The 23,896-nt window shown below is 39.5% G+C and overlaps 5 protein-coding genes across 6 annotated transcripts; 3 read left to right on the plus strand and 2 right to left on the minus strand.

Annotated features, from left to right (window-relative positions):
* Positions 1-1,385: 1,385 nt before the first annotated feature.
* Positions 1,386-2,167, plus strand: LOC140766926 (late embryogenesis abundant protein At5g17165-like). The gene is made up of 2 exons (XM_073106616.1): positions 1,386-1,565; positions 1,681-2,167. The coding sequence occupies exons 1-2, from the start codon at positions 1,462-1,464 to the stop codon at positions 1,946-1,948; spliced, it is 372 nt and encodes a 123-aa protein (XP_072962717.1). The 5' UTR covers positions 1,386-1,461; the 3' UTR covers positions 1,949-2,167.
* A 771-nt stretch (positions 2,168-2,938) lies between these two features.
* On the plus strand, positions 2,939-5,762 carry LOC140766925 (uncharacterized). Its single transcript, XM_073106615.1, has 2 exons — positions 2,939-3,222; positions 3,554-5,762. The coding sequence occupies exon 2, from the start codon at positions 3,639-3,641 to the stop codon at positions 5,475-5,477; it is 1,839 nt and encodes a 612-aa protein (XP_072962716.1). The 5' UTR covers positions 2,939-3,222; positions 3,554-3,638; the 3' UTR covers positions 5,478-5,762.
* A 357-nt stretch (positions 5,763-6,119) lies between these two features.
* LOC140767867 (protein trichome birefringence-like 4) lies at positions 6,120-8,225 on the plus strand. Its single transcript, XM_073107941.1, has 5 exons — positions 6,120-6,733; positions 6,909-7,101; positions 7,202-7,395; positions 7,540-7,698; positions 7,789-8,225. The coding sequence occupies exons 1-5, from the start codon at positions 6,174-6,176 to the stop codon at positions 8,126-8,128; spliced, it is 1,446 nt and encodes a 481-aa protein (XP_072964042.1). The 5' UTR covers positions 6,120-6,173; the 3' UTR covers positions 8,129-8,225.
* Positions 8,226-8,296: 71 nt separating this feature from the next.
* Positions 8,297-12,332, minus strand: LOC140767866 (phosphoacetylglucosamine mutase). Of its 2 annotated transcripts, none has more exons than XM_073107940.1 (10): positions 12,199-12,332; positions 11,871-12,070; positions 11,525-11,787; positions 10,830-10,949; positions 10,610-10,752; positions 10,275-10,526; positions 9,749-10,164; positions 9,488-9,663; positions 8,766-8,862; positions 8,297-8,681 (listed from the first exon to the last, which is right to left on the minus strand). In XM_073107940.1, the coding sequence occupies exons 1-10, from the start codon at positions 12,222-12,224 to the stop codon at positions 8,539-8,541; spliced, it is 1,836 nt and encodes a 611-aa protein (XP_072964041.1). In that variant the 5' UTR covers positions 12,225-12,332; the 3' UTR covers positions 8,297-8,538. The 2 variants fall into 2 exon arrangements, with proteins under 2 accessions (XP_072964041.1, XP_072964040.1); XM_073107939.1 differs by having other exon boundaries at positions 12,175-12,313.
* LOC140767865 (uncharacterized) lies at positions 12,269-23,208 on the minus strand. The gene is made up of 18 exons (XM_073107938.1): positions 22,694-23,208; positions 22,080-22,138; positions 21,873-22,004; positions 21,559-21,699; positions 20,942-20,998; positions 20,758-20,852; positions 19,675-19,807; positions 18,486-18,665; positions 17,698-17,891; positions 17,502-17,568; positions 15,786-15,919; positions 15,332-15,398; positions 14,548-14,610; positions 14,233-14,465; positions 14,019-14,148; positions 13,331-13,423; positions 12,908-13,111; positions 12,269-12,656 (listed from the first exon to the last, which is right to left on the minus strand). Exons 1-18 carry the CDS (start codon positions 23,037-23,039, stop codon positions 12,363-12,365), a joined length of 2,622 nt encoding a protein of 873 aa, XP_072964039.1. The 5' UTR covers positions 23,040-23,208; the 3' UTR covers positions 12,269-12,362.
* Positions 23,209-23,896: the final 688 nt, after the last annotated feature.

Consider the following 23,896-nt stretch of genomic DNA (forward strand, 5'->3'; position numbering starts at 1 on the left):
TTTTGAAACGGGGAAAAGGGCGGGAGTTTGAAATAGAGGGTATAGATGGGTTCGGTGATGGAATCCGACGGCTCTGATTGGAGGACCTTAGCCCATGCCGTGAATGTAAAGAATCTATACGAGGACCTATTGGGGCCTTACGTCGGGCCATAATTAGATACGTCTAACCTCGATCCGGGCTCGCCGTCAGCAGATCCGAATCCGACCCGTTACCGAGCACTTGTTTTAGATTTGTGCAGGGCCGTCCATTGTTTTAGAATATATATATATTTGCAAATAACACCCTACTAATTTTGCAATCCCAGCATATATCCGCTGGTAAAGATCACGAAGCATAGCATACGACTCGTGCGACTACAGCGAATGCATGTAGCAGCAAAATAGGGACTGACTGTCCTAATCGAAGCAGTTCCCAATAAAGAATCCAAGGAGATGGGCATCCTCATCCTCCACTCCAATACCATATGAGTTTAATTTCCTCTATAATATAAGTGTACGTAATTGGATAAGCAAGTCAAGGCATCTAACAATCCAAGTATAGCACATCGTAAAACGTGTCAATTCTACACCACACGTAGCTGATTCGTTGAGTTGTCACTGAAATGGCTAAGGAGATGCAATGGATACATATCTATTTGGATTTTGGAAAGATTTCTACGGTCAAAAGAGCAAATGCCCAATAGATTCCAAGGTAGAGAATAGAGATACGATAAGGCCAAGTAGCAGCAGCGCCTCTTTTATAAGCTTTTAGAATAGTTTGCTACTATTAAATCAAATATAACCATAACACTTATAGCAGCCAATAATAACTCTATGATCGCCAAAGCCTCTGTTTAGTTAGAAGGAACAAAAAGAAAAGTTGTATATAATGGCATATTGGGAGGTGAAAGGTACCGAGGAACCTTCGTGCTTAAACTTGAGGCTTTCTTTTGCCTTTTATTCTCAGATGCTCAGTACTCGCGAAGTACGCGATCAGAAGCGATATGAGTCTTTGACATAAAGCTAGCGTTATTGGAGATTAATGCCAACTTAAATAGCTACTGACTTGGACCCTTTCGGACGAATTTGTTGACCATTTTTGGCTCGAATCAATATTTTTCTCTAAAACTTCCGTAAAATAATAATAATAATAATAAATCTCCCAATTCTTATAGTAATATTTATCGATAGAATATTTTGTTGGTAGAGCATTACTCCTATAGTAATAATAGCTCGTCCATCAAGCTCACCGCGCTGTTAAAGCTCCGTTAGTGGAAGGAATTTATGCCAAACGGAATGGATAGTTAGATGGATGGGGAGGATAGATAGCAGTAGGTAGACAGCTAGCCATAGTTAGTTGGAGCGAGTGGGTAGGTGACTATAAATACAAACCACGGTAGTACGTACCGGAGATATCTCTCCTCTTCTCCTCCTCCTCTCTCTCTCTCTCTCTCTCTCTCTCTCTCCTCGCTCGCACGCAATATGGCTTCCAACTCGAAGGGGGGAGCGATCGCTGGAAGCTTCGGGAAGCGATTCGTGAACCGAGTCTGGTCCTCCTCCTATAGATTCTCGACCTTGACTTCAAGGTAACCACTACTTGATCGATCCTCTTTCTTTGCTCTCGATCTCATCATCGATCGTCCTCGTGATTAAATTTGATTAATTTTCTGCAATTAATTTCTTGAATGGCCTTTGCAATAGGGGAGTAGTGCAAGTGTCGTCCTACGATAAGAACGTCGACGAGCACGTGCGGCCGAGCGTGGTGCCGGACGAAGTGATCAATGGCCAATCCGACAAGTACTGGGCCCCGCACCCCAATACCGGCGTGTTTGGGCCCGCCGAGCCCGCCATTGGATCGACCGCCGCCGCCGGAGACCACGGGGCGGCGAGGAATAAAGGATCGTCGGTGCTGGACCAGAAGGTGTGGTTCCGCCCCCTCGAGGACGTGGAGAAGCCTAGATGCGATTAGATCCATTCGTACCCCAATCATCCACTTCCAGCGACTTGGAACAAACTTAATAATTAAACGCATATTGAAATTAATAAGCAGCAAGGGCCAATGGCCTATATGGCACTATATATACCAGTATTTGCCTACATTAATTGATCGTCATACTCATACACACACACATATATATGACGTGGATGTATTGTTTTACTGCAAATATAGCGTATATTCGAATGCTTATGTACGTTCTCTTTCGATTATAGCTAGCTAAATTTCTCTATAATTAAAGGCAGTTTAACGTTAGTTGCACGTCACAGCTAGCTAACATTGATGCGTTGGAGTACAACTCAAGGATAACGTTTGGATTGATAGTCCAAAAACTAGTCCTTTTGGGTAACTCGTTTGAATGCACGCATCCAATGTATAAGTTTCGTATTGAGATAGCTACGCCTACGTCATTCCTATACCACACGTGTGCGACACTATTCAAAGTGAATGGGATCGTTCAATGTCAGACACGTGCGTAAACTAGCTGCCGGATAAATTTATCGGATAGTGCTGCGGGATAGATAGCATGGTGTAATGGATAATCCTCGTCACAGTCTCTATCTTCTCGTGGACCATGTCTATTATAAGCTTAATCTAGTCCTCTTTTAGAAAGAGGTCCCAATGACGGCGAGATAGAGGAGACCGTTAGGATAAGGAGAGAAGGGTCGATGTGGCCGTGGAGTTATCCGGGGAATTGGGATAACTTATTCGCTGGCTAGTACGTACAAAACCAGTTGTAGGTAGTTAGGATAGGGTCAGAATAACAAACTTTGAATCATATATAAGGATAAATAATTCTTGGTGTTCTTATGATACATATATATTTATATAAATATAATTGTAGAGGATTTTATCCAAAAGAGACCCGTGAGACAAAAGGATCGTGTTATAGGGTGCTCGATTTGAGCCCAAAAGATTGGCCCAATATGGGCCCAACTCAATCGAATGAGACCATTTTAGTTCCATTTGACTTTGCACCAAATATTTGATGACGAGAAGCTCAATCCTACGGGCAACGCCGTTTCCTGTTCGGAGACAAAACGGCTGACCAGTGGGGACCGTCCAATCGACGATGAAACTCCTTGGAGGAATATCCACCGTCCATCTTCTCAGCACCGCGCCCACCTCTGCAAACTCCCAGAAGTCTCTTCCTTTTCCTTTTTTATTCTACAGGTTTCGCACACCATCCCCTCTTCTCTCTTGGTGGGAGCTGAGAGGAATCCCCAAATCGCCTGCCCCAATCTAAGGTACGAATTACTAAATCCCCCCTTTCTTAGTATTATTCGCGTACAATTCTCGTCGCGTTTTCTTCACGTTTCTTTAGATTTGGATCAGATTCAAAGCAGAACTGGAATTTTGTTTCTAGGGTTTGGATTTTCATCTAGCTATTCGTTTCAGTCCAAGAGGCGAAACTCTAGCCTTAGATTTCGACCTCAGATGGTTATCATTTGGTAACATGAACTTTTGATGATCGGAGAAGGGGGGCCAAGAAAAAAAAAAAAAACTTTTCTTAGATGTTGGAATATTTGGGCGAGCTAGGGTTTCCGATTTTTTTATACCTTTTGGGTTCTCTTGCAGGCAAAAAAGATGGGATTTTTCGTGGGGCGATACGAGGTATAGGCTCATTAGGGGGAAGAAGGGCAGGGGAAATTTATCGATTGGGATGGCTGATGAAGGCAATGAGAGCAGAAACAGAAGGATGGATCTGAATCTTTATCTGGGTCCTCCTCGTTTGCCTTGTATTCGCAGTCTTGATATCGGTTCAGACCTCGCTCTTAGCTCGCCACCCATGACTGCTGCTGGAGATAGCCAACTGGATTCTCATCCTCCATACTCTCCATCCCATTCTTCTTTTACTCCTCACTTGCCTCGCGTTGATTTGAATCCAGTGCCCCCCGTGGATGCTCCTCTCAGTGCCGAGTACACACCATATTTCCCCTCGTACGAACCCTACAGTGCATCGTATCCTTCCATTGAACCGGCCATTCAGGATGATGGAGAACCAGATTCTCTGTCTCAGCAGCTTCTGAGGAGAATGAATGCTCAGGTTTTGCCAACTGTGCAGGAGATCGATGAATCCGTTGCCCAAGATGTGGAATCTCATTTGGCATCTGCTCCACCCACTCTATCCCAGTTCGTAGGAGATTCATTAGCCACAGATGACGTGGCTTACTCCCCGCCTTACATTACTGGCTCAACAGCATTCTTGCAACCTTATGCAGCCCCAGAAGTCAATGATGAGTCTGCTTTCAGGTTTTACCCGTCAACTCTCATGGATACAGGTGAATTGTTGGGCCAGAATGGTGTGTCCTCTTCCCGGCAAGATCACTTCCGATCCACCGAATCGCGTCTCAGAAGATTGATTGAGTTAAGGGCCAGGCGGTTTAGATCATCACTTCCTTACGGGAATGAAAGGAACTTTTCCTCACCATCTCAGCCTACTCAGCAACAGTTAATGCATGATAGGGTGAGCTCTCAAAGACCTTCAGAGTGTAATAGGAAGGATAAAGTACCTATTGAAGCTATTGTAGTGGAGGCTTCAGAAGCAGAATCAGAAGAGAAGAAAAATAGTGCTGCTAGCTTTGAGTGTAATATCTGCTTAGATATGGCTAGCGAACCTGTTGTTACTTCCTGTGGTCATTTATTTTGTTGGCCGTGCTTGTATCAGTGGTTGCATATCCATTCTGACCACAAAGAATGCCCTGTCTGCAAAGGAGAGGTAACTGAGTCTAATATTGTGCCTATATATGGCAGAGGGAACTCGGAAACAAATACAAAGAAGAAAATTGGAGAAGATGCGGAAACGGGTATTCAGATACCACCAAGGCCCCATGGGAATAGGCTTGAGAGCTTAAGGCAACAGGGAGAGGGAATTGCTGCTTCGTTAAGACGCCTTTTAGATCATCAAATGCGTACTAGATTTGAAGGGCATGCAGACCCAACCTTGCAGGAATTCTTCAGTATTGCTCATCCTAGATTTCTAACTAGGTTGAGAGCAAGAAGAATGCAGAGGGAAGAGGTAATAAATCCTGATGTTGGGTCTGCCGATGGGGATATTGGACTGCATAGGAACATAGCGTTGAACTCTGTAAGAAGTAATACAGTCTCACTTCTTCGAGATGGAATCAATCCTTTGCATCAGCTTCCGCTGTTTGGTATCAGTGGTACAGAAAGATTAGCTGTTGACCTTGGTAGGACGACTGCACGATTTGCTAGTAGCAATAACCATTACGGAGCATCCACTTCTTCTGTCAATCCTCCAAATCCAGAGCAAATGATTGGTAGGAACATCATGGGAGCAGCATTGGCCGCAGATCAGACCTCTGCTTCGAGCACCATGGGGGTGATCCAGGGGGTTGTTGCTATCTCTAATAACCCAGGAGAACCTAACAGCGCCGGGCCTTCTAGATCCCATAGAAGGACAGCAAGAAGCAGCACCTCTGGTTCTTTCGATGTAGATGGGGGAGCTCTTCACGTGCGCAAGAGCCGAAGGCTAAACTGATTTCTCGCTTTCACTATGCTGTGAAGAATCACAGAGCAGATCTGGTGGAGTGGATGTGTGTTTTTACCAGTATTGCGTCATTTTTCCTGTTTGATAGTCACAAGTAAGCTTGTGAAATTTTTTGTTGTTTGCTTGTTTGTTTCTATTCCCCCTGTTAAATTAAGATATTGGTCAGAACATGTACACTGAAGAACGTTTATACATTTCTGAGGATAAGTTTCTGTACCATAGATGTGCAATTCAATGGAAAAAAAGAAGAAGAAAATATCAATTTTTTGGTCTGAATTATTACGACTGGTGCTCTTACTGTTTCCACGCCTAGCAATGGAATTTTATCACAAGAAGATTAAAAAGAAAAAAGAAAAAAGAACAACTTTTGCTGCTGGTCAAAGTTCATAGATCCCTCAATTTAGCCTCCACAAGTGGGGAATGAGACTGGGCTCGCCAGAGGTGTTTGATAAGTTTCAGGAGTAGAGACTAGATTGAAACGCAATTCGCGTTCATGATAAAAGATTCCCGTAACGAACGGGAACTATCTAATAAAATATCAAACTAACAGCCATCACTGAGAGATTTGTGAATTTAAACATCGGAAGGAAGCATCGCAATAACTCCATAACAAACGAACTCCACATCTCATCCGCCTCTCTCTCTCTCTCTCTCTCTCTCTCTCTCTCTCTCTCTCTGCATGTGTCCATGGCTTCGTCCAAGAATCTCCTGAAAGAGATCTCCATGCCTTTAGTCCAATTCTTCTATCTTGGTATCCCAGCCTTCATCACAACTTCCATCCTCGTTGTGCTCTTCGTGTTCTTGTTCTTCTTCCAGGGCGGGAATCCCCTCATTGGGTCATTGGCTTTCAACCCGCTAGTCCTATTAACTGTCTCCGAGTCTCCTCTCGTTGCTTCTCCTTCCACTGCAAACGAAGCCCATCTCTCCTCTCCTCCTCCAAACAACTGCACTTATACCCATCTCAACCCTGCTCCTCAGGACCAACCTGATCTTGTAGACGATTTTAGCCTCCTAAAGAACAAGAACTGGAGCAATGGCGAAGCAGAGGAAGGAGAAGAAGACCCAGACGGGGATTCCGCTTCTTGCGATCTCTTCGACGGGCGATGGGTGATCGACGACTCTGCGCCGAGTTATCCACCGGGGTCGTGCCCGTTCGTCGACGGCTCCTTCGACTGCTTCAGGAACGGGCGACCTGATCACAACTACACCAAACTACGGTGGCAGCCAAAAGGCTGCAGCATTCCAAGGTCAGCAATCTAATCTACATCTTTGGCCATCAAATTTCTCGGTTTTCGCGTCAGTTGCAAAACCAAGACACCAACTTTCTTTCTTCTCGTTGCAATCCATCAAGAACGGAACCACTTTATCTTCTCTAACGGATAAAAAAAATTATAACTGCCAATGTGATGTTTGATCGTATAGGCTGGAAGGGATGAAAATGCTGGAGATCTTGAGGGGAAAAAGACTAGTATTCTTCGGGGATTCTCTAAATCGGAACATGTGGGAGTCATTGGTCTGCATGCTGAGGTCCACCTTGCAGGATAAGAGTAGAGTCTTCGAAGCCTCGGGGAGAAAGCAATTTAAAGCAGAGAATTCCTACAATTTTACTTTCATCGTTGAGTTCAAAAATGGCTCTCCTTTTTGTGTTTGATCATTTGATCACTCCGAATATTTATTCAAATTCTCCGTTTTGGAATTTTTCTTTTTAAAAACAGGATTATAACAACTCGATCGAGTACTTTCGATCGCCGTTCTTAGTGGAGCAATCGGAGCGAGTGGATTCAGATGGGAAGAATATGGAGACACTTCGGCTTGATCTGGTAGAAAGCTCATTGGAGACGTACAAGGATGCAGATGTGATTATATTCAACTCCGGCCACTGGTGGACTCATGAGAAGACTTCCAAAGGGTAAGAACGTTGAAGCTTAGAAAGAATCCAAAAGTAGTCAAATTTGTTGCAGTATTATAACTATGTAACAATGCGTTTCTTAATCCGATAAGCTTCAGTTGGTATCAGGAACACCTGCTGAAATATTTGGTAATCTCTTTGCAGAATAAACTTTTACCAGGAAGGCAATTACTTGCACCCACAGCTGAGTTCATATGATGCTTACCAGAAGGCAATGAAAACATGGGCCAGATGGATTGATGCCAATATCGATCCAAACCGGACCAAGGTCTTCTTTCGAGGTTTCTCCTGGACTCATTTTAGGTAAAACCTTTGATTCCAATTGAGGGACTAATTATTTTCTTTCTTTCAAGAATATTGCACTAACACTATTTATTTCTTCTTTCCCCTCAGAGGTGGCCAGTGGAATTCAGGTGGAAACTGCGACGGAGAAACTGATCCAATTACAGACGACAAGCACTTGGCAAAGTATCCAGCTCTGACCAAGATCCTTGAATCGGTTCTCGAAGAGATGAGGACGCCGGTTCTCTATCTAAATATCACAAGAATGACGGACTACCGAAAGGACGGCCATCCTTCCATCTACAATCTCCCCGCGAGCCGCAGGAAGGCCGGAGCAATCCAGGACTGCAGCCATTGGTGCCTTCCTGGGGTCCCTGATGCATGGAATGAGCTCCTGTATGTGATGCTTTTGAGAAGCTCAGGAGATGAGATCATAAGCAGCTTACAGTGAGTGAATGTGTTAGTGAGTGATTCATGGATGACCCGGGAAAATTCAAAGTGTACAGATGTTTTCCGGAGACGTAAAAGTATAATAAGATTCTTTCAAATTTTTTTTTTTTGGGGTCATATGGAACAGATGATGAATGAGATAGAGCTTGAGTAGACAACTCTGTGACAATTCAAGCTAAATTCAGGTGTGATTCAATCATTTGATTAGTCAAAGATGAAAGCCAATAAAGCTAACAGCGAAAATTTTGTTGATGTAATTATGACTTCAACAAGGGGGAAAAAAAACATCTTCATATACCCACCAAAAATAGATTCAGTACTTAAAATTGTCTTTCTTTATGAGAAAAATAAACAGCCTACTTTCATTGCCGAAGATTCAAATTAAATTATAAGTTCGTCACTTCGCTTTGCCTATCCCAATAGGCGATCAACATGCTGTGCAACAGCTTTGGCAAGGTTATCAGCTGCTTCCTGTGTTGATCCCTCGGCATATACACGAATTATATCCTCTGTACCAGATGGACGAACAAAACATCTCCCACGAGGATATTTGGCTGCAATATATCTCCACATCAACCACAGTCCTGGGTAAAAAAATATTCCACAAATATAATTTTCCCACAATTAGAAAAGCTTACCTGTCTCCATGTCTATCAGCTCTTGCAAACCGGAAGGCTTCACAACTCGCGTTTCTGCATTTGCTGTAATAACAGTACTTCGATCTGCAACTTTTACCTACGTAAGAAATATCAGCAAAACAATGAGCTGGAAACTACTAAATAAGGGATTTCTCTTGTCATTATTTTTTCATATACCATCGTGGGAAAATCGGTATTTCCATACAGATTCTTGACGTGTCGATTCAGTAACAATATTTATCTGCAGTCTATATGGCTCACATCAACTTTTATGCATCATGGGCTACTGCTTGAAACCCTGTCGTCATCTTGTAATTACCATGTAGAAACACATGGTCTGACTGATCCTTCAAACAATATTGTGATTTTTTTTTTCACTATATATAGCAAACTTTCCTCTGTGTCCCCAATCTTGTGGAACAACCATCTACTGCCTCAAAATGTCAATGCCAAACTGATAAAATTAGCATGACCTGCAACAGGATATGGGGGAGTATCGACTGTTTTTTATTATGTAAACATTTCGATTAGATACGAACTCTCTTGTTTTTTATTGCCTAAAGGCCAATTTAGTTCCATATAAGATATGACTGATATTTTAGGTTCTACCTGGTCCTTTGTATTTCATTTCGGGCTGGATCACTTTTAATGTATATATGGGAGCCTAAGATTTAAATTATAAGAAAAGAACCATTGGAGTATGAATGAAGGTGGCAAGTTACCTTCAGTTGTCTACTAGGCAGATCATGGTAAAGCTCACTCCACTTCTGGAATGACCACCTCATGTATTGCAGAATAGCTTCAACCAAAAGCAATCCACTGAGAGCATCTCCTACTGCTTGATTAATCAACTGACTGACTGCCAACAATCTCAACACAGCCTTGTGACGCTCAGACCCTGAGACAGACAGGAAGTCACCAAGAAATCAGTATATCAGAATGCCATAGATGCCAGAGATACATAGTATGAGTCATGAGTTAACCTGCAGAGGTAGAAGCAAGCTCGTTACTCCTAGACTCCAACAAATATATAAAACTTTCTGAGAATAGTACTGTCCCATGCCCGTTGGCCTCAAAATATATGCCAATGTCATACTCTGAAGCTTTCTTGTGCAGATATTTCACACCTGTTGGAGTGAATACCACTTCAAGGCCCAGCTGCTTGAGGTAGTTGGTTGATGCTCCGTTTGCATATGCTGTCTGAACAATGCCAAGCTTTGCAGGCAATTCCTTGCTTAAGTCATTATCCTTCTTATTAAGAATACTTAGTTGTTCTTTGATAAATATTGCAAAGAGAGAGAGTATTTTGTCTCCATCAACAAGATCAATCCTATTGTGACTTGCTGACAAGACACGGAAATACACAAGCCTGTCAGCATCACCATCCAAACTTGCACACCTGAAATGCTAAATTGCACAGTGCACTTGTTATTGCTATTTAACTAGCATACATAAAACTCCAATAAATGGCAAGTAGAATAGCTGGAAAGTAACAGGCAGAAGTATCACCTTGTTCCTACATCATCAGAGCAAAACCCACAAGGAACAACTTTCTCTTTCTGCACATAATCTGCACCACACCCCTCATTAAGGATTCCTTCTCCTTCCTTTCCCGAATTTCTCACATGAATCTCAAGCCCTGTGAGCATTTCTTTCAGCTCCTCAAGTTTCGCTCCACCAACACCATTAGCTCCATCTACAACAACTTTGGTATCTGCCCTATCCTTTACGGTTTCCTTTGGGACCAAATCCATCAAGCACCTATAGCCAATAGAGTAAGTAATCAACATACATAAATGTGATACCTTAAGTTTGATACTTCTGTAAGCTCCTTCAAAACAAACCTAAAGGATTCGGAGAGTTGCTTAAAATAATCAGTCTCAGTTGCTTTTATGCCCTTATTCCTACTCCGAACCATCCAATGAAGTTGAGGAGTTGTCAAGATTCCCATATCAATTGGAATAGCACCAATCATGGCATTAACTCCCTTCAGCAGATGAGCGAGTAATTGATCATCCAGTTTAGATATGAACAAAACATAGCTATGAGTTTGATACAACATACTTGTTTTGCCGCTTCAAGGAGAAACTCTCCAGTGGGTCTTGTGTCTCTTCCTAATAATACCTCAGCAGAATGCACTCCTCCTAATGGAATATTCTCATCCATTGCAAATTGAAGCACCAACTGTCAAAGAGATCTAATTTTAGCACCATGAGGTGAATAAAAATTAAGAATATCTAGGGCAAACAATAAACAAAAACAAAATGGATGCCCCTTACTTTATTCTGTAAGCTATCATCAGTTTCTTCTAAAAAGCCCAACATTGCTACGTAAAATCAATTATGCGCTGCCCAAACTTCAGTTCTACCGGCAGGTAATTCCATAGATCAAGTTTAGCTCAACTTTATCAGAATAGTTGTTTCAATGCAAAAACATAAATTAACATAATCATATCGCCAACGAACCAAAGACAATCGAGGGTTAACAAAAATGTAGAACCCAACAAATCGAACCCTAAAAACGTATATGGCGTCACTTGAAATTTCCACGGCTGCATGGAAAAAAAAAACAATAATCTTTTTCCCTATATTACAGCACGGTATCTCCACTCAAAAAGATATAAAAATAAGGGACCAAAACTGGCATCACAAAAACCCAGAAAAAGATGCAAATTATAAATAAAAAAAATGTTCATAATACTCAGATAAATAATTTGAAGGGAACAAATGAGAAAATCGGAGGAAAAAAAAGAGACCAACTTGGAGGAGGTGTTGAGGGTCGGGGGCATTGGCGAGCGCGTCGGCGAAGGGCTCCCAGCTTTGGGTCATCATACCGCCGTCGGGGTCTGCGATCTTGACGCCGTTGTCGGCCACGGGGTTGTGGGAGGCGGTGATCATAAGGCCTACGACGGATCCGGTCTTGAGAGACCTCAGCGCCGCAATGATTCCGGCGCGGAACACCGTAGACGACAGGATCGATCCATTGCATCGGAACCCGGCGGTGCCGTACGAGAACCGAACCCCTACAGAAAGCCCAAAAGGTGAGATCCTTCGAAGGATAATAGAGATCAGAGAGTAAGGAGATAGATGGGGTAATCAATTGCACCTTGTGGGAGAGGGAAACGGGAGCCGGAGTCGAGTAAGAGAACGCGCTGCTTCTCGTCAGCCATGGAGAAAGACTGCGGGAGGACGCTGATAGCCAAAAAGGCCTCTCTTTTAACAAGCGTTTGACACGAGGGAAACACGTGAATCACTTCAGTGTAGACGTGCTTCCACGTCTTCCGGTCGATCTCGTCATGGCAAGAGCTACGTTCAGAGTGTTGTCATCCGATGGAAATGAAAGAGCAAAACCAATTATAACCAACTATTTCTCAAAAAGAAAAAGAAAAAGAAAAAGAAAAAATCAATACCAAGCAATCGCCATTAATACGAACTTTTTACCCTGGCAAAAGATTTGCATGGAAGAAATGTGTGGAGGAGTGTTTGCTTATGTACATTATAATATAATATAAATAGGCTAGTCCCCTTTCCTTTCTTGCAGAAAATTTCTGTCGACAAATGGAACTGTACATGGAATTCTAAGATGAACAAATAATAACTACATCCTCACTTCCACAATATCCCCATCTTTGAGCTTTGTGTGTGGTAAGACAAGCTGGCCATTTACCAGCACTAGCTTTCCTTCAAGGCCAATCCTTCCAGCAGCATCAGCAGCAGTGCTACCGGAGCTCATCCTCATTATCTTTCCATGGGGCCAGCATATGATCACGACTTCGTCAAGGCCTGCTTTATGGGATCGCCCGTGTGAGGTCGGCTGCTGTTTTTTTTCTCCCAAGGATGCTCCCCGACTCACTCGCTCTTCCCATTGAAGCATCTTCCTCAGTAAGTGTACCTAGTATCATTATAAATTAAAAAAACAGCTCATGGGTAAGTCGATCGTCAGATCCCTTTCGAGACTAAGGCTACAAATTGTACTTTGAAATTTAATTTTAAGATCTCTGAGACTACAAATGAAAATAAGTTACACCACGCTATCTATCAGGCTGATCGAATAAAGCACAAGTTCTGAGACTGAGGGATATGGCACAAAGAACAATGTTTCGAAGGGGATTTATATACTGAGATGACCATGTAATTAATTACCTTATTCCTGACACCATCATTTGACGGAGTTGAACTTAGAGAGCTGAAGTTTGATCTCTCAGTATAGTTTGAACCAGAAGGGACGGTGAGGATTTCTTTACCCTCAAAAACAGCAGACACAACCATCCAGTACTCGGTCTCCTCTTGTTCTGTTAAATCGATTACTTGAAGGAATGTAGGTAGCAGGCGCTCAAATTGGTCTTGCTGTAGGAAATGGGTGATGCAAGAAAAGAACAGAAGAGTTAGTACATGCGGGCCTTAAATTTTTGATTAACCATTGGCATCTCAAAGTTTGAGAAAGCTTTAGCACTAACAGTGAAGCAAACAAGTTCATCTATCAATCATAAAGTACTCTTGCCATGATACTTTGTGATCTCGATAGACAATGGTAAGAGGTCAATTAAAAAGTATCAAATCATGCACCTTATGGTACATCCCATCTCGGCATAATGTGTACTTCTCAAGGCAAGTTGACCAATCACCATGTCCTGGTGCAAACCACCATTGATCAGAAACCTGAAAATTAACCTGTGTGTCAGAGCAGACCAAACAATAGGAGAGTCTTCGCCAATGTTAATGCACAGAAAAATGACGCCGAATGATGTTCACAACAGCTTACAAATCACAAACTGTTCTGTCATCTACATTCAGCAAGATCACTAAGCATGGAAATATTTCTGATTCCAAATGTAAACAAGTTCAAAAAGATAAAATGACCGGCACTGCTTCAAGAAGCCCAAATACTGATTACATTGATACATCCTAATAAGCAAATTGTATGCATCTCTTCATCAATTTCAAATATATCAGTGCAATAGTGGTGCTCTTCCACGATCATGTAGATACGTTGGGAAACTACTGTTACCGTAAACATCAAAATAAGCAAGACAAACAGATTTGACCAATGAAACAGATATTTTCTTAAACTGGATCATATCCACCTGATTGATATCCCTCTTGTGCAATCTAAATTTTAAACTACTGGAAAATATTGATATGTGTAGGTTGTTTTCTTAAAGTAGAAATCATCACTATAGAAAAGTCTAAATATTGTACCCATCAAATAATCATAGGCAGGAAATATACAAAAACATTAATTCAAAAACTTAACCTTTTTATAAAGGCTAGCATAAGCTTCCCAGCGCTTTGTCTGGAAAGAAGATCTCCGTTCCGCTACAGCTTCAGAAGCTTCAAGACCAAAACTAACAGCAGCAAGCAGTTCTCTTCCACCCTTATCTACACTGCACTATCCATTTTAAATAGTCGTGGTAAGCAAGGCACAAACCTTCAACAGTATTTGAATAAATTTGCAATCAACATTGAACCTGACAATGACAGCTGCAAGTAGATGGCTACCCTCAACTCTAAGGACAGGATGTCCCACTTTCATGCAACTGTACTTCCAGGGTATGTCATCCTGAATGCAAGACGCATCCTCTAAGCTTTTTGATTCGCATGAAGTACAGATCTTAGAATCTCCACTGTTTGCAACTTCGACCTTATTCTCCTTATACAGCCAATGAGCAGCGTGCCCAAATTCAGCATGTTCGTGCATTCTCTGTACATGAAATTGTGCTCCATCAGTATTGGCAGATCTTTGAGACAAATTGCATTCAGAATGCTAGGTAATATTATCCTACCTGTGTTCTTATTTGAACCTCCAAAGGTGACTTATTAGGACCTTCAACTGCAGTGTGGAGAGACTGCACGAACAAAAGCAAATTAGCAGACAGAAGAGATGATGGGGCAAAATGAATTTGGAGAGAAAAATAGGAAAGGAAAAAAAAATACAGATAGAAAGGAGCTACTAAGGTGAATTCCAAGAAATTCTTTAGTCTTCATAATTATAGAATCTCTATAGAATAAGGTGTACTAAGTTAAATAAATTTTGTGCGCAACTTTCTTAGTTTACAGACTATTTATTCAGCCCCTCACATAGCTCAATTTATTTTCAAACAGGTCTGCAAGACGATCAGTGCATGCAGATACAGACATACTTCCAGCTTTCTTATGCGTTCTTTTCTCTTATTGAACAAGTTGCATTTGGATTGGCATTCTTTTACCAAACTTCTGCACCTCAAACCTACATAACACCTCACTACGTCTATATCTTGAATCCATTATCATCAAAGTAGGCATGACATTGTTAGGAAAGAACCATGAGATATCCTCCAACTTGTTCTGTACTCCCAGTTCCCTGAACTAGTATTTCCCTATATGCTTCTTCATCGGACATGATTCTCATTTTCTTCATGTAGGACTCTACTAGCTTTCAACCTTTCAAAAAAAAAAAAAATTGTGGCAACCAGATATGATACTTTAGTCTTCACAAATCACAACAAGAGAGCTTAAGACATGGTGAAGAAATAGCAAATACATATAGTGTAACCAGTCAGCCCATCATTACACAAAAATGATTTTAACCTGATAACCACTAGGCTTGGGATTGACAATATAATCATCAAATTCTCCATCAATTGGAGTCCATAGCCTGCAGAGAGATAGAGGATACCACAATCAGTGACATTGGATAGATAATAAGTGATTTACTGCTTCCGTGAAAACACACTGATAAAACTGCATAGCAATAGTTGCTAGAAAAAATTATGCTATATCAAGTATATTGGTCAGAATTGGCACTGGCATTGCCTAAAATGCTCAAAATATCGGAAAGTATTTCAAAAATCAATGTGATAACTTTATACAAAACATGTCATATGTCAGCTGATCATAGTTTCAAAATATTATCCGTTACATCAGAGAACAGCAAGCGGTAATTCACTGTAGCTTCTTACTCAGTACTCTGTTATGTTTGGCACTACGCCACATAAAAGCACTCATGTACAGTGAACCATAATAAAAGCATTTTGTGTTCCACCTGTGTACAATGTCAAGGACACTGTAGCAACTCCTAACTGCAGGTCCATGTAATGCCCCGTTTTTGTCACCAACTATCACCCTCAGAGCACGAGCATCATAGACTTGCCTAATACCAATATCTTTCCGTTTCATCTGTTTCAAAGAAAATATGAGAACAAGCAAATGGACTTACAACAGCAACTTAAACCAAGAGAAGACAAACTACATCTACATCTACATCTACGTTAGAAAAACATAAATATGATACTAAATTCCAGATAATTACTCTTACTACAAGTATAAGTGAAGACAGTGTTAATTCGACAACTGCTCTAAATTTTTAAACTATTAGAGAATGATGATTTTAATATTTTATATGTAATAATATCCCTCACTTCAAAGCTGAGATATTTTGATGAGCTCAAGAAATGAACTTAATTTAAATAGAGTTTTATATTTTAAGCAAAAATGGGTATAATAGAATTTGAACTCATGACATCTGTGTTTGAACTCGCCAATAAAGCTTAAATTAGAAAACAATAATTTTCATATTTTATATTTAATGCTTCCCCTCACCTCGAGGCAAAAATATTCTAATAAGCCCAAGAAATGGGCTTGATTTAAATTGATGAAATTACAATTTTAGGCGAAGATGTGTGTGACAGGATTTAAACCTATGACATCTAACTCTAATACCATGTTAACTTACTAATTACTTTAAAAGTTTAAGTAGTTAGACAAAGAGATTTTTATATTTTATAATCTAACATTCTCCCCCACTTATGGACTTGAGACATTTTGAGAGGCATAAGAAATCGACTTGAATTAAATTGATAGAGGTTTTATATTTTTAAATAAAAAATAAGTCTAACAAGGTTCGAACTCAAGACATTCGCTCCAATACTATGTTAAAGTTGTTAACTCACCAACTATATTAAAAGCTTAAGTGATTAAAACAATTATTTATCTATATTTAATAGACAATGATGCATATGATTTTCTCAACTTGGAGTCCAAGAGGAGACTGATGTTTTTGGTAACTCTTAAGAGATGGAGACTCATAAGCTAGACAAAAAAAGTGCATGAAATTCTGCATGAGAGATTTAAAAACCAACTACAAGTGAGAAGATTGATAACTTGTGAGAGAGGCAACTTTCACTTGTAAGTACCTACTTACATGGCTGTCAAGGTCTCAAGGGACCTAAAATGAGACTTAAAACTCACACTAAACTGAAAATGATCCTGGCATTTTGGAGTAAAGATTTTATATTCTTTATCTTCTAGATGAGTTTCTACAGCAGATTGTTTCCTACTTTTCTACATGCATTACATATAAGTTGTTTACTAGTGGATCAAATACTTCTGACATAAGGCATCTTGGAACATTTTTAAGGTATTAGTCTACCCTTATTATAGGCATACCCAAAGGCCTTCCTCCAGGACACAGCAGGCCATTAATGCTCTTTATACTTTTTATCTTGATTCCCTGCAGTCAACCTTCATCATGGTTTCTGCAATTTCAAATTAAAAGCTACTGCTATCTTGCATGAGACAACACTATTATGTTAAATTTTTTTCAATGCTTAAGGGATGTGGTTAAGACTTAAGAATTGGAATTTGAAATTCAAGCAAGGGTGTTACAAACTTACAATACATATATTACACATCTAATGTTTAGTCACGTATGTGGTTGAATATATATCCCGTACAAGATGGATATAGTGTATTTTGATACCTTGCAATAGATACTGTACAAGCTCTTTAATCGACTAGACAGAGTTACTTCCATCCCTGGAATGTACCTGAATAGCATATGGGCAGAATTTGTCATCTATTGATAGATTAGTAGCTTTTTTTTTTTTTTTACTAAAGTATATAGAGAAATTAATAAAACTGAAAATGGATGTAAGAGGAGCAAGTTGCATGCTTACGAGGTTGATATTAGTAACTCTAGCTCAAGCGCTTCCTCGCAAGCAGCTAAAGATGCTAATGCAACAGCAACATCATTCACAATATTACGCTTTAATACTGATGCTTCAGAACATTTCCTGAGATTATTAAGACTTTTAATGCGCTTTTCTCGATCCAGCAACATATCAAATGGCAATACAGCCTGCAAAAGGTCCTGCAGATAATAAAAATGGAACATGAGCATTAAGAATATGTAATAAGACAACAATAAATGATGACAAAAGGAGATGACTGTAATGAATCCAAGAAACACTATGCAAAGTAAAATATGTCACCCTTAAGCATAAAGTTAACATCTTATAAAGCTAATATTAATATAATTCTTTACTACATCATTATTAAGCAAGGTCCGCACTCAAACTTTTGTCTAACAAAGCTCTTCCTAAACTCCAGCATTGGTTCTTAGGTGGCGCGACTTGTTACACTTATCATGTATTCTACTTGAAAATATGAATGGTATTGAGAATCTATATATTTTAAAGGTTAGTATGAGTCCACAAGACAACTGTTACAATAGGAAGATACAGATAAAGGATATGTTTTGCAGGTGAACTTCTCTACTAAATCATTACATAATAATAATACAGATAATCACCTACAATATTCTTATTCAGCATGAAGAATTAAGAAACTAGTAAATTAACCTAGTAAGTTAACTCACAATGTGTTTCCTCAAATGATAAGAAAAAAAAGTCTGCAGTAATACGAATCAATATATATAATATAGTTACATTCACATTGTCCTCACCCTTAAATCTGCCTTCTCTTCATCGGATTCAAGAGGCCAATCATAGTTGGACATCATTGCACTATCTCCCAGTTGGGTAACAAAGCCAGTTCTCATTGATGATCTTCTCAAACTTCTAGATTTGTTGGTAGGATTCCACATGGAAGCAAGCTCAGCTCGGATTCTCCTAAAAGCGTGAGGCTGCATGAGTTCAGCAATGTAATGACTAATGAGAATTTTATGGACAAGAACCTTCACGAATAAAAACAATTCCCACGCATATGTATCAATATAAATGAATAAAAAAAGGACAGTGCACCAATAAAGAACATGCTTATATTTTCATTATATGCTGACAAACTTCACTTTTCACAAGAACAACGTTATTCATGCATCTAAATAATTAGCCAAACTGCCAAAGTAGGAACTTTTTCCTCTCCCTTGGGCTCAATCTCTCTTTAACTCAATATAAGCGGACACTAGAAATCCATGAGAATTTACCCAACCCCTTGACAGTATCCCATTTCACAGTAAATTTTAACCTTTACATTCCACAGATGAAGCAATATATGTACCTGACATAAGATCTTGTTAATCAGGTATCTTCAAGACTTCAACCATCATAACTAATATTATAATATTGTTGACCAGGTCACTTTGGCTAGCATATCCTGATTTGTCAGTGACTTAATTTAAGCACAGCATTGACCTGACATTTTGACGGTATAGGCTCTAAAAGACTAAAACCACATGAGCATTAAAAAAACAATTCTGATATAATCTAGAAAGAGGTTTATTTTTTTGTTTGCTATATTCATGTGAGCAAAGAGAGAAAGAGAGAAAGCAGTCAATTGACAACTAAACCCAATGAAATGTGAATTTAAATGTTGCAAGGAACTACGAAGAACTACATATGGCTAAAAAATAAAGGAAAGAAAATTTTCCACCATTAGATCTCTAACTTAGTGGGAACCAGCCATTATAAAAATGAAATATCTTCTAATTCTAACCATATAACAATACAATCAAATTTCCAGAAAGAAACATAAAAACTGTAACATCAATATTAATAAACTCTTTAATAACCTCAAGTATAAGTGTAGAAATTTCACAACCTCATTTTTCACAGTAGGAATGGAAACACCAGGTCTTCATCTAACAGTTACATGTGAGTGCAGACTAACCAACAAGAATAGAACTAATGACAGACCTGAAGGACAGCAAAGCACAAGTCTTCTAGCTCAGCTTTTAAAGCCCAAACTCCCAATCTAGAAGCAAGTGAGCACCACACAGCTAATGTCTCCTCAGCAACAGCCTGAGCTTTGGGCAACGACAGAGCATAACTGAAATTGTATGACAAACAGTAGCACAGAAAGCATTAGTATACCTAGTAGAGAACTCAAGATATTTGATATACACCAGTCCGAAGTTCAGAGACATTTATTTGATTCTGTAGATAAACTTGTAGAAATGAAGGCACAAAAAACTTACAACTGGGATATTGTTAGAATTGTTCATGTAAAATAATAGAAACCTGGCACTATCTTACTAATAAACCAGTGGTTAAAGTTCAACATTCTATTATAGTCATGAAATCTTATTATATCGTAGAACTTTAGCAGAAAGTACCTAAGAACATGCAAGTTATCACTCTCTTATAATATCCACATCAAATTCCCTACTCCATTCCCTAAACAATTTAAATATTATTTTCATTTATACTTGCTTTATATTAGTTGTTTAAAAGTTATATTTTTCAAAGCACCATCATTGCACTTAGAGAGAGAAAAACTTTTTTTTAAAGGTAGTGAAGCTACATTGTTACTCTATTCCCTCTCTACATTTAGAGAAGCACTGTAGCTTTTCTCAAATTTAGGGGATGCCCGGATGGCTAATGTGCGATTTTATCAAATGTATGAAATGGGTAGTTCTCTCAATTTTAAAGTAGGGAATGGGTTAGAGAAACTGATGATAATGCTCTAAGAAATTAGTAAAAACAATTTCTTCCACAGCAATACAACTAGATTGTAAAGTATAACAGAGAATATAACAAGAAAATATATTTACTTGGTTATATTTTTCTCTTTTCTCATTTCAATTTTCATAACCATCCAAAAGCACATAACTTTAGCAGAGATGAAATTACCACTCAAAAATGCTACAACAGAAAAGGTAGAAAATTTAGATGTTACTTCACCACTAGAATTTCTAATTTAGTCAATAAGCAAAAGTAACATGAGGTAAACAATCCAACAACTTATCAACCTCAAGCAACAAGTTTAGTAGGGCATACATGGTTCGCATGTTGTGTAAACGATCTGCCAACTTGATGAGGACAACGCGAGGATCATCAACCATACCCAAGAGCATAACTCGTAGATTATTTGCCTAAGAAGATGCAGCAATTAAGAAGCTATGCATAGATCAAGCTGAAGTTCTCTTCAAAATATAAAGAATACTTAGAAGAGGAAGCACACCTCTTCAGAAGTAAGAGTACTTCCACTAACAGTTTCCCGTCGATGTCTGCGCAATAGCTGCACATCGTGAATATCAACATGAACAGGATAAGATGAAAAGTCTAAAGGATTAAAAGATGAAACTCAGCCACACAATCTGTCAAAAGAATCATTTGAGGTACTAGTTGCAACACTTATTAATTAATTATAGCTTTACACTTTAATACATGTTCCATATGGAGTATTTTGCTAAAGTGCTGCAAATACATGTTCCATATGGTGTGTTTAAGTGCTGTAAATACTTGGATGCTACAATAATTGAGTGATGGTTTCCATTAGCTCGAGTCTTCTTAAAGTAAAAACTGCAATAAGATAGAGAATACCATTATACTTAATGATCTCTAGCTTAAAGAAGCGGTCTGATGTGTTCCCAGCAGTTGTAAGTTAAATAGAGAAGCAGCTTATGTTGCCTACAGCAAATACTTTTCACAAGCAAGGAGATTTGGACCTATCCAAGTTCCTACAAAAATTTGTCTTAAAAGAAGCAGAAGAAAACCAAAAAGAAAGAAAAGAGCCCTCAATAAAGTTACTGTTCGACGGAGACAATGTTCAACAACAGAGAACAAATTAGAGAAAACCTGATTTATGTAGCTTAGTTTTGAAACACCAGCCACCAGATGTGTTACGTCATCACCAAATTCTTCTTCTATGCTGCTGAGGTTCTCAATGGTGTCATCAACTACATCATGAAGAATTCCAGCTACAATTGTGTTTATAGCCTGCAATTCAACATTTCTTTCAAATGAAAGAAGTATAGATAAAATGATTCATGAAGGCATATTCATTAAGAGAAGATGGATTATCGCCTACCATGCAAAGTTAAAATCTTAATAATTTCAAAAGAAAAAAGAGCAGTATGCATTAAAAACAACTAAATGGAGGGAAAATGTACTCTTTTTCCGTTTGATGGAACTAAAGCAGCTAAAATCTTTCCAGTATGAATACAATGTGTGACATATGGCTCCCCTGTTTTTCTTAATTGGCCAAGGTGAGCTCTGCTTGCAAATGCAATAGCCTTCTGCACCTGCAGTCAAGAATGGTAATACATAAACCAATGAAGTGAAACTTGGAGGCATCTACGGAGCATATATTAACAGACCTTTGGATCCTGAAAAATTGGGTATCCTGTTACATCAACTCCTTCAATAACAAGAGTATCTGCAAAAGATAAAATTTATTAAAAAAAAACACACACACACACACGTAAAAACAAGAAATCAGAACACAAAAATATCCAAGGAAATTTTTTAGCTCTACATCTATGAAGAGTCAATGCCAGGTAATAAGTGAGCTTAAAAGGAGATAATGAATCAAATTTCCAATTATAGAAGATATTAATATCCCAATAAAGTGACAAAAACTCCTAATGCTTAAATTTTTCTTTAACAGAGTCTGAATTTAATTGGCATAATTCTGATGCTAGGCATATATGGCAACAATTTCTGATTTATCGGAAGTCAGTCATGCCATGGAATGATGGAATCATTGAATCTTGGACGATCCCTGGCTCCTTATAGCATTGATGACCTCTTCTTGAGTAGGACTGTATCAAAACTTAATCCCCCTCTCCACGTAAGATTCAAATTTCCTAATTCCAGAATCCAAAGGCTAATAAAATATACTCTTATCCGCATAGGATCGCAATAAATATCCTAACTCAAAAGCTAACGGCATTCACAAAAACTCGCAATATAACTAAATGGAGAAACGGACCAGGCTGTTCCTCGACCCGAGGCCAGAGGAAATCGACCTTGGTGGAGAGGCAAGCCCCCGAGGCGATAGCGACCGCCGTCACGGCCACGTGCGCCAGAGCTGAAGTCACCGCCGCGTGCGCCGCCCCGGTGCCTCCGCCGGCGGCAGCCGCCGCAGCCGCTATGACGTTAGCGGAGCCGATCGACGCGGAGACGGCCAGCCGCGGCGCCACGTGACCGAGCACGCATCGGAACCGGACGGATCCCGGCATCGCCACCGCCGCCGCCGGGAGCAGGAGGAGACGGGAGCTTCTATGGCCAAGCATGGCGGAGCTCCGGTGCCCTAATTTGCCGCAAGAAGAAGGCATGATCGGATCCGATCCTTTTTAGGGCTTTGCTCTCTCTCTCTCTCTCTCCCTCTCCTCTCACATCGGAGATTGACGAAGTCGGAGACAGGAGCGAGCCGAGAGAGAGAGAGAGAGTGTGGTTCTCGACGGGTCCGATTACTTTGAGCTTCCTATGGACGCGAACGTTCCCACATCATTGAAACTTTTGTCGCCACTTATTTAACAGTGATTCTTAAACAAGAAAATATTATTTTGATTTTTGTGCATCGGATGTTGTCTCGATCTCGGAGACTGTGGAAAACGGCGGGGAACAGCAAAACACCGTTGCGCGGGCTATATAAACGCGCCACGTCATCCTAATGGGCCACATGAACCAATATTTGACCGGGAAAAGATAAAAAGATCTGACGGGTTTTTACCGAATTGACCCATTTTATATTTCTTTTATTAAAATAGACTGTCATTTAAATTTATTATCAAATAGTCTAGTTTAGAACACTACCAAAAATAAACATTATTAAAAACACCGATCGATTTAGCGTCTTAATCATCAGATATTTTTTTATCCTAACTGCTAAAATACTGAGTTAAATATATATATACATATATAACACTAATTAGTTCAGCGTTTTATGACCATATAAAAACAATAAATTAATAAGAAATTTTACCTATGAAAAATATACTGAACAATTTAATTTTTTTATTAAAACTATAATAAATTAGACCAGATTTAATTTGGACAACAACTCAGCCTTCACCCCCAACACAATGAAAAGTCGGTTGCTCATAATATTACTGCATATTAAAATAGTATATTTTACTTATCTTAATTTTCTTTTCATTGATAAAAGGAGAATAAAAGAAGAACTTGCAAA

This window comes from Typha angustifolia, chromosome 9 (assembly GCF_048772165.1).
Source record: "Typha angustifolia cultivar Huaian chromosome 9, ASM4877216v1, whole genome shotgun sequence".
Lineage (NCBI taxonomy): Eukaryota > Viridiplantae > Streptophyta > Magnoliopsida > Poales > Typhaceae > Typha > Typha angustifolia.

Coding starts and splice junctions, on each gene's coding strand:
- LOC140766926 (XM_073106616.1), top strand. CDS start 1,462: ATGGCTTCCAACTCGAAGGGGGGAGCGATCGCTGGAAGCTTCGGGAAG. Junction 1,566..1,680: donor TTCTCGACCTTGACTTCAAG/GTAACCACTACT, acceptor CCTTTGCAATAG/GGGAGTAGTGCAAGTGTCGT.
- LOC140766925 (XM_073106615.1), top strand. CDS start 3,639: ATGGCTGATGAAGGCAATGAGAGCAGAAACAGAAGGATGGATCTGAAT.
- LOC140767867 (XM_073107941.1), top strand. CDS start 6,174: ATGGCTTCGTCCAAGAATCTCCTGAAAGAGATCTCCATGCCTTTAGTC. Junction 7,396..7,539: donor CATGAGAAGACTTCCAAAGG/GTAAGAACGTTG, acceptor ATCTCTTTGCAG/AATAAACTTTTACCAGGAAG. Junction 7,699..7,788: donor TTCTCCTGGACTCATTTTAG/GTAAAACCTTTG, acceptor CTTTCCCCTCAG/AGGTGGCCAGTGGAATTCAG.
- LOC140767866 (XM_073107939.1), bottom strand. CDS start 12,224: ATGCAAATCTTTTGCCAGGGTAAAAAGTTCGTATTAATGGCGATTGCT. Junction 10,527..10,609: donor CAACTCTCCGAATCCTTTAG/GTTTGTTTTGAA, acceptor TATTGGCTATAG/GTGCTTGATGGATTTGGTCC. Junction 10,165..10,274: donor TCTGATGATGTAGGAACAAG/GTGATACTTCTG, acceptor TTAGCATTTCAG/GTGTGCAAGTTTGGATGGTG.
- LOC140767865 (XM_073107938.1), bottom strand. CDS start 23,039: ATGCCTTCTTCTTGCGGCAAATTAGGGCACCGGAGCTCCGCCATGCTT. Junction 19,808..20,757: donor TTACACAACATGCGAACCAT/GTATGCCCTACT, acceptor ATACAATTTCAG/TTATGCTCTGTCGTTGCCCA. Junction 15,920..17,501: donor TGTACAGTATCTATTGCAAG/GTATCAAAATAC, acceptor TCTTTGAAACAG/ATGAAACGGAAAGATATTGG.